General features: G+C 34.9%; 2 protein-coding genes across 2 annotated transcripts; both read right to left on the reverse strand.

Annotated features, from left to right (window-relative positions):
- Positions 1 to 3,053: 3,053 nt before the first annotated feature.
- On the reverse strand, positions 3,054 to 4,421 carry LOC113109803 (mitochondrial import inner membrane translocase subunit Tim10 B-like). The gene is made up of 3 exons (XM_026273572.1): positions 4,246 to 4,421; positions 4,044 to 4,139; positions 3,054 to 3,682 (listed from the first exon to the last, which is right to left on the reverse strand). The coding sequence occupies exons 1-3, from the start codon at positions 4,270 to 4,272 to the stop codon at positions 3,140 to 3,142; spliced, it is 666 nt and encodes a 221-aa protein (XP_026129357.1). The 5' UTR covers positions 4,273 to 4,421; the 3' UTR covers positions 3,054 to 3,139.
- A 172-nt stretch (positions 4,422 to 4,593) lies between these two features.
- On the reverse strand, positions 4,594 to 9,460 carry LOC113109802 (uncharacterized). Its single transcript, XM_026273571.1, has 6 exons — positions 9,272 to 9,460; positions 8,435 to 8,554; positions 8,271 to 8,334; positions 8,107 to 8,174; positions 7,924 to 7,997; positions 4,594 to 5,672 (listed from the first exon to the last, which is right to left on the reverse strand). The coding sequence occupies exons 1-6, from the start codon at positions 9,279 to 9,281 to the stop codon at positions 5,256 to 5,258; spliced, it is 753 nt and encodes a 250-aa protein (XP_026129356.1). The 5' UTR covers positions 9,282 to 9,460; the 3' UTR covers positions 4,594 to 5,255.
- Between the last annotated feature and the right edge of the window lie 118 nt (positions 9,461 to 9,578).

Here is a 9,578-nt window from a genome sequence, read left to right on the forward strand (position 1 = left end):
AATATGCAAAATGACAATGCAATATGTAAAATGGCAATGCATTTCTGTATTTACATTTACATTTTCCAATACATTTTGTGCAACATTTGGTGCAAAATGAAACTGAAAATTAAATTATATAATTTTCATTTGCCATTTCCTACACCAGTTTTAATATGTAAAATGAATATTAATTTTAATGCTTTATAAGTTGCAAAATTAAAATGAAAATGTATTACGGAAATAATTAGATATGTGTAACACGTTCAAGCAAAAACTGTGGCAAAATGATAATTTAAATGCTATTTTTCTTAAATGCATTAACACTCACAGTCAAGACACTTACGATGGCATTTTCATTCAATGACCAGCAATGAATGTAGCAAAATTCAAAGTGCACATTGAAAATGCATTCCGAGCCAATCACATCTCAGCCCCCTCGAGCCACGTCAATAACTGCGTGAACAAGGCGGGGCTTACAGAAGGTCAAGAGACTCAAGTGAGAGAAAATCATAGACAGTAAAAGAAAATGGACAAGACAGTTGGCCCGTGTACGTTTTGATCATTTCGGTTTATGGCTTCAACATTTCATTCGCACTTGTGGGCGGAGCTGAACCGCTGCTTTCATCTGATTGGTCGAATCGCTCCGCCTTCAGCTCGGTCTTTTTATTGTTTCAGGCAGAATAAGAGTCAGTGCCAGTGAAGCACTGTAATGTCTGAAACCACCGCTCACTGCTAATTAGCGTAATATTTGAATCAGATGTAGCTGGGCACATAACTTGTGCTGCTGAGACCTGCAAGAGACCCCGTTAAATTATTGTGTGAATATTGTCCCACTGATGAATACAGTGCAAATAGTTCTGTCTCCTTGGATAACAGTGAAGTGGAAATAAATATTGTTAAATTTATGAAATAAAATTAAATAGGATTTTTTGGGAAGGTAAGTCTGGCCAGTTATACAAGCAACACGAGTCGGACGAGTCTGAAGATCTGAGCTGAATTGGGTGAAACATTTTAGTTCTAGCCTGTATCAATTACTCTCATAATAAATAATAATAATAATGTTAACTGTTTTTTCGGTATAAGTTGCATCAGTCCAAAAATACGTCATAACGAGGAAAAAAACATATAAGTCGCACTGGAGTATAAGTCGCATTTATTCAGGACCAAGAGAAAACATTACCGTCTACAGCCGCGAGAGGGCGCTCTGGGATAGGCTACAGGAGCACTTAGCAGCATGAGCACTGAGCAGCATAGAGCTAATTTTACTATTTTTATTTAGAAATGTAACTATATTAATTTTTACAATTATTTATTAATGTCACACACACACATACCTAGTGCCTTATGACTTAAAAGATGAGAGTGGTAAATGTTACAGATATGGAACTGTTCAGTCTATTATCGATTTTTATTTCCACTTCACTTTTATCCAAAGAGAGAGAACTATTTGCACTGTATTTATCAGTGGGACAATATTCATACAATACTACAACCTAGAAATAATTTGCAGGTCTCGACAGCACGAATTATGTGCCCAGCTACATCTGATTCAAATATTATGCTAATTAACAGTGAGCGTAGTTTCAGACATTTCAGTGCTTCACTCGCACTGACTCTTATTCTGCCTGAAAGAATGACAAGATCGAGCTGAAGGCTGTCAGATGAAAACCGATCCGATTCGACCAATCAGATGAAAGCAGCGTTTCAGCTCCGCCCACAAGTGCGAATGAAATATTGAAGCCATAAACCGAAATGATCAAAATGTACACGGGACAACTGTCTTGTCCATTTTCTCTCACTTGAGTCTCTAGACCTTCTGTAAGCCCCGCCTTGTTCACGCAGTGATTGACAGGGCGGGAGTGGGTGGACACGTGATCGGCTCGGAATGCATTTTCAATGTGCACATTGAATTTTGCTACATTCATTGCGGGTCATTGAATGAAAATGTAATCGTAAGTGTCTTGACTGTGAGTGTTAATGCATTTAAGAAAAATAGCATTTAAATTATCATTTTGCCACAGTTTTTGCTTGAACATGTTGGACATATCTAATCATTTCTGTAATACATTTTCATTTTAATTTTGCAACTTATAAAGCATTAAAATTAATATTCATTTTACATATTAAAACTGGTGTAGGAAATGGCAAATGAAAATTATGTATTTTCATTTTCATTTTGCACCAAACGTTGCACAAATGTATTGGAAAATGTAAATGTAAATACAGAAATGTATTGCCATTTTACATATTACATTGTCATTTTGCATATTACATCCCAAATTGAATAATGCTACCCATATGCTTCCATACGAATCACCCTCATGTCGTTCCAAACCCGTAAGACCTCAGTTTATCTTCGGAACACAGTTTAAGATATTTTAGATTTAGTCCGAGAGCTCTCAGTCCCTCCATTGAAACTGTTTGAAAGGTACACTGTCCTTTTCCAGAAAGGTAAGAAAAACATCATCAAGGTAGTCCATGTGACATCAGAGGGTCAGTTAGAATTTTTTGAAGCATCGAAAATACATTTTGGTCCAAAAATAGCATTGTCTTCTCTTCCCTATCGGTTGTGAGAGAGTTCAAAACAAAGCATTTTGTGATATCCGGTTAGCGAACAAATCATTTGATTTAACCGGATCTTTTTGAACCAGTTCACCAAATATTTTAATTGTTTTTTATTAGTGTACAATGTTTAACATTTAATATTGGATGTATCAAAGTTATGAGACACATGTGACATTTTTTTTGAAGTAGCCCAATAATTACTAATTTTCCTGGTAATTGGTTACTTTTATAATGATGTAACTCAGTTACTATTCGTGAGAAGTAAATAGTTACTTTTTTAGAACTTCCTCAACACTGGTCACTACTATTGCACTAGAAGGATGCTTCTGCCACCTTATGACAATAGATTTACACTTTGAATTAGGTAGTCTGTCATTAATGACGGTACCTCATTGGAAAAGGATGGCAAATTCCCTTTATTGAGCTTGCACTTTTTTGTATATCGTCATAAATATCATTAGACCCTTCATGTCTTTGTTCAAATAAATATTTTAAACACTGCAAAATACCACATACAGATTTAATCATGAATAAAGAAGTCAAATTGAAAAAAATGATCTTTCCATGATGCACGTTTATTAAAAGACACAGATCAAGATGGATTTTGGGGGCTCGTTCCTGCTCCCCCTTCAGACCATGTTTCAGGAAATGATGTGGTTGCTACACTGCTGGTATTCAGATTGTATTTTTCTACTGCACTCAAGACAGGACCTCCATCTTTTTTAGGTACACTAGAAGATGTTGAGATCTCTGGTGATGGTGCTACTAGTCCTTCTAAAGACTCATTTATAAAGGTTTGTGAATCGTTTTGTACTGTGGGCACATCTGTCAATGATTGTGTTTGTCCAAAAGCTAAGACATTTGTCTTTATATCTGATGGATTATTAGACACTGAAGGTATCTCTGGGCTCTCAAGCATTGGCGTTGTTGCTGTGATGGCAGTAGATGGATTTTCTAATGATAAAGCACCTCCTTGTGCTGCAGCTTCAGCTTCAGCTTTTGCCATTTCTGCAGCTTTGCTCTCCATCTCCTGCATTCGCTTTTGCACCATCGCAGGCATCAGCTGCACATATGTGCCCATCAAACGATGATTGGTCCTTATTAATTTGCCAGCACAACTGTCAGCACATCGCTCCTGGTAAAACAACGAAAACACTTTTTTTCAATGCATGCAATATTTAATGCTTCATTAACTGACTTCATGAATTCAAGACTTTCTGCTCTGATTTAAAAGTTTTTAAAGGCCTTAATTAAATTATTTAAAATTATTATGCTCTGGTATGTGAAAAATATCTGCATTTTTGGTTATTGAGCTTATATTTTTTTCCCCAAACCTTGCTCCTATTTTTTATGTTCCCTACACACACACACAACAAAACCCATCCACCCACACAAACATAACTAAAATCTGTACATTACATCACAGGGACACATCAATTAATGCATTTTTAAACGTTTTTATAAATGTAAATAATAGTTAACCATATTTGCCTCACCTCATCCATCGTCAGATTTCTGTAATTGAAATTGCTTGTGCATCGCTGGAAGCAGATTTCCGTCATGCGATTGTAAACGAGGAGGAAGTCCCGCAACTAAATCACAAAAACAGTAACTGTTACAATAAAATCATGATTTTTTTTTAATAGTCATATTCATATATGCATGAAAATGATTGCACGCGCTAGCTGTAATACGTACATTTCGTAGCTGTCCGGCGGGGTCCATGACAATATTGTTGGCAGTATATATCAAGACAAACGTTTATATACCTGGAAATAAATAACAACTATGAAAGATGAAGATAAGAAATTATATCCAAGAGCTATCGCATGACTTTCAGCGGTGCGCAGCCATGTTTAAAACCACGTGACTACAGGAGCAAACGTCACGATTAGTTGCGGGCGGAAATTTGCAAAAAGTCCTCTCCTTGCTGTTGTAGTGTTCCGGTTTTCATGTCTGTCGTCTCTGTACTTCAATTAAGACGTTTTACTTTATATATTTATTTTATTTTATTATTAGTTAAAAAAAAAAAGTGTTAAAAGAGTGTAATATAAGCGTTTGCATTCTCCCTCACTATTTGACCGTTTCTAGCAAAGCTAAGTGAGAGGTTTTTTATGGTAGGCCTACATATTTGGTACATTTTGTGGTTATTATTATTATTATTATTTTTGCATTTTCATTAATCAGAGATTTCAAATAAAGAATTACACATACAAAAAAATAGACTCACCAAGCCATTTAATACCAAGACAAATCACAGAAATGTTACAACTCTGAATAATAGCTATTAAACTATCCTTATTATTCTGTGCATACCTACATCAAATGACTTGAGTCAATCAACAGTTAACCTTATTTATACATTTATAGCCTGTTATCCTGAAAATATAAAAAAAAATAGCATAAAATAAGCAGATAAATATTTGTTAATATATTCTTCTTATAAGTATGACTACAAACAGACTAACCTTCAAATGCAAGAAACAAGAAAGCACATTTAAAGTGGTAAATTCCTTTAGATGTGTCTCGCCTGGACACAACATCAGATAGCTGGTCTCCTCTGCATGCTTTTGAACACAGATATTATGATTTGGGTTAGAGATGAGCTTGAAATATCACAGCCGTTGGCAGCACCACCCCACAGTATCCTGTGTTTTTTCTTTTAAGACGCCAAAGTTTTTCTTTTTCTTTTTTTTACTCTCTAACTGTTAACTGTCCTGTTTTAGACTTTGTCTTGATCTACCGAGAGAGTGATCGAAGCCTTCATGCACGTTTCTGTGCATTTCAAACTCTCTCTCTCCATTATCACCTCTTTCTCTTTCCATTTCCATTTCCATCTCTCTTTCTCTCTCCCTCTCCCTTTCCCTCTCCCTCTCTTCTGCCTCCAGGGCTACTTGATGACTGTTGAGGTAGATGCTGTGACGTGAAAGCATGAGGCTACTGCTCCGGGATGGGAGGGTGACATCAGCCTCATCATCCTGGTCCATGCAGTTTTGCTGGGATGCAGGTTGAGGGTGTGTCTGGGCCTGGTGAGTTTGAGCCTGTCTGTGGTATTTTCTCTTCTTCCTACGCTTTTTATTTGCAGTTAGATCCAGAGAGGCATAGGACACGTCCCCTGGCTGGACCTGGGAGAAAATGACAAACCTAAACTGTATTTTCATGATGTAACATGCCCAATGCAAAAAACAAACAAACTAAAAACACTTAACCAAAAAACCATGGTGTTACATTAACTTAATGTACCTTGGCTCAGTTCAGCTTTCAGGTTAAATTGCAACACAACAAAGGTCATCAAAAGAATTTCGCAATAAGTTGTGCAATACTGGTATAGCTTTCTTAAAATCTCAGGCTGCAAATCTGCGTTATGATCTTACGCCTCTGATTTTCGTGTTGAAATAGACGAAAGGCATTTTTAGGCATGTAGATTATTTGCTGTGTTCCGCAACAGGGACCTAAATTATGAAAATGTTGCAATTTCTTTTTGGTTCAGTTCACTTTCATATGGCAACATTTAAAAAATGTGCGAGTCGGTGCCAATGTGCAAATATTTATTCATTATAGCATCATCCATCAAGGCTATATCTGTAGCTGTTGCTTTTATTCCCAAATATATACAATTTCTCACTAAGAGCAGGAATCAATAGAAAGAAGAAGAACAATAAGACAGCATTTTCAGATGAATAGGTACTCTTTGGGTTTCAACTGATAACTAATCTGCTCACCCAGGAAATCAGATTTTGCTTAATTCTTATAAATTAATTATTTTACAGCTTGGTTTGTTGTATTAGATTTCTTTTTTCACCAAAACCAAACCAGTTTGTTTTCAATTGGGCTGAGAGTACCAGATTCAGGAGACCTTGGACCGATCGATTTGTTCATATATGCCTAAACAAACCGAACTGGGAAAGAAAATTGGCCAGTTTCTGAAAAAAAATGCTCCAAATGAGCCGGATGAGAAAACAGCATAAAACTCGATACCAAATTTTTACGTCTGAAATTAATCAAATTTTTTCCATTGGAAATAGGTTGGATTATAATGTGATGACATGTTTTTAATGTCCTCCCTTCATGTCGGTGAAAACATCATGGGTGATTTTGATTAAAGATTGGCCCCTTTCACATTTCCAGGGTCATAAATTTCACTAAACCAAAACTGCCTACCATAAAAATAATTGCTGTGTTCTCATTTGCCCCAAATACAAAAATCCATGATGGCATTTCTTGGTCAAAATAGAGAAAGGTGTCAAATTTGCTGTCACTCCCTCATCCTTTATATTGGAAACACTGATGCAGCAATGTTATCTAGTTTATGTATGCCAACTTAAGAAAACACAAAATATATGGTGTTATGTATATTAAATGTATATTAAAGTAAAAAAAATGCAAAACAAACAAACTATTAAAACAATAATAATAATTTTGGAAATGCTTCATCATAGTCTTTGAAAAGGGTCCATGACGAGGGGATGGGAATTAAAAAATAATAATGATGTGCATGGATAAATCATGTAAAATAAACACTGCAATATTCAATAAAAAAAATAAATCTCAATTTTGATATGATGGTGACTTCAACTGAACAAAAAGGCGCAATATCTTCCAGAAGTACTATCAATGCACTTGAATGTTCAGCTAGCGAGCTATTCATGTGGCACAACATTGGCATACTGTACATACTGCTGTAGAGTGGTCTGAGACACCTGACCACAGCTGCATTCATTAAATGACCTGCTTCTACACATGTGCCTATTTTCTGAAAAATGCGTAGGCGTGTGTGCCTAAAATAGTTATCGATTGGGCATTCTCACGCAGCCCTTCTTTGTGAACATCTTAAATTAAAACCATTCAGCCATTTAAGTGATTATGAAAAACGTCACACAGTACAGATTGATATATGATATATATGATTCTAATTTCGAGTGCTTTGCAAATACTACAATGCATGCATGCAACACCCCACAGCTTTTACTTTATTAAAGTAAAAGCATGTGGGGTGTTGCATGCATACCAAAATCCACATATTAAATGTTTAAATTCTGTTTTGAGTTTAATATGCAATTTGTTAATGGTTCAAATTACCAACACTAGCCAGCGAACAAACCAATAAATGCATGAGTAAATAAATAAAAAAATAAGGGCAGGAATATCGGTTAGGATGGATATTGCATGTTTTTCTTAAAAACATTGATTAAGCATGGAATTAAAAGATCAATATTTTTACGGTTAGCAGATAAACTCATTGTTTTATAGTATATTTATAGTTTACTTATGTAGATAAGTAGTGTTAATATTAATGTAAAAATTATTTTACATTTATTTTGTGCATTAATTGGCTCCAGATCTCAGCAATTTCCATGAAATTTGTTGAAACCATACCTTTAATCCATGCTTTGCTGTGTTTGCTTGTGACATTTGTTCATAGCACACCTCCTGAATCATTTCAAAAGCTCCTGTACAGAATTAACAGGTATTAAACAAATAGCAATGTCATCATAACAGCATAATTATTTGCTTTAGGTAGACATGCACTGGATTACTGTATTTGTGAGCTAGACCTACCTCCTCCCTCTAAACATATATTTCCATAAATCGGATTTTCCTGTCTTTCCATCTCATCATCCTCAAACCTGACCAACACATAACCAAAGGTATTTAAATGATTCAAAGGTCTGTTGCTATGGAAAATGATTATTCAATTGTTTCACCTTTTTGCTGATAATTACCTGTAAGACCGAAGTGAATCTTGATGTAATGGCTCATCTCCATATTCAAACATGTTTTCATTAACTGATTAAAGAAAAAAAAAAGTCTATAACTTTGACCTCAAGTTGTAGATTTGTCATAATCTTTTTGTATATTCTATAAAAGTCAAATGCATGAAGCATACCTGCATATTTTTTTCCCTTTCTTCTTAATAAACAGAAGGCAACATTTAAGCACAAAGATATCAGCAGTGCAGTCGATGTCAGACCAATAGCAGCATATTGATTTGCACACGGAGATGTTTCTAAAGAGAGAATTAACAGGTCACGATTGTATGAATATTGCATTAGCTTCCCATTACAACTTATCTAATATTTATAGATTTTTTTTATCTAATATTTACAATATTTCAACACAATTTCCGCATTTCCGTACCAGCCGTTATACTGCCTGACTAAACTGAAACAACAACAACAGCCAATTGATGCAATCGTCATTTTAGAATGCCTTTTTAAAAAAAAAAAAAAAAAAAAAAAAACCTTTTAATAAACCTTTTAATATTTCAATGTAACATTTTATTTATTTATATAAAAATGGTTGTCAGACCGAATCTCAAGTAGTGTATAAGCAGAAGTCATTCATCAAGAAAAGTTGTTTGAGTTTAGACATCATCAAACTGAAAGAACCTCTACTAATATAATTATCATTTATATCATTAATAAACTTCTCTAATTGTTTTGTGTAGATTATTTACTGTATCATTCAAAGAAGCTTCAATACTACACATCAGGATTTGATTTCAATCCATCACTTTTTTAAGCCCTAAGAAAAAAAAAATCACTGAGAACTGTAAAGAAAATAAAAATTAAAAAATACAATTTTGAAAGAAACCATTAGCATAATGATGAATTACTTACTGAGGCAACAAATCAGCTTTCACTGAAACACAATGCTTTCTCAATAGCGTCAACAAAAAACATTCACATACACAGTTGATAAAGTACAGTATTTTTCCTCTTACCTGTCCCCATGATTTTATTAGGTCAAAATCCAATAAAGGCTTCTCTGATCGAACCTTTCACCTGTACGAGAGCATGTTCAGCAAGAAGTGCACAAGTGCTATTTTTATCGTCTTTAGACGTTTTCGGTTACAAACAGGAAATGTGACGGCTACCGTATTCGTTGCAAACATTCACATCACTGCATTGTGTAGTGTCATGAACCACACATGTTGTTGAGATGTACATGGCAAGCTTTTCATTTTTACTGTGTCACTGTATTTATTAAAATGTAAGTGTGAAATGTTTCAGAAAGATTTTGCATTTAAA

The sequence above is a fragment of the Carassius auratus genome, chromosome 10, assembly GCF_003368295.1.
Source record: "Carassius auratus strain Wakin chromosome 10, ASM336829v1, whole genome shotgun sequence".
Taxonomy (NCBI): Eukaryota; Metazoa; Chordata; class Actinopteri; order Cypriniformes; family Cyprinidae; genus Carassius; species Carassius auratus.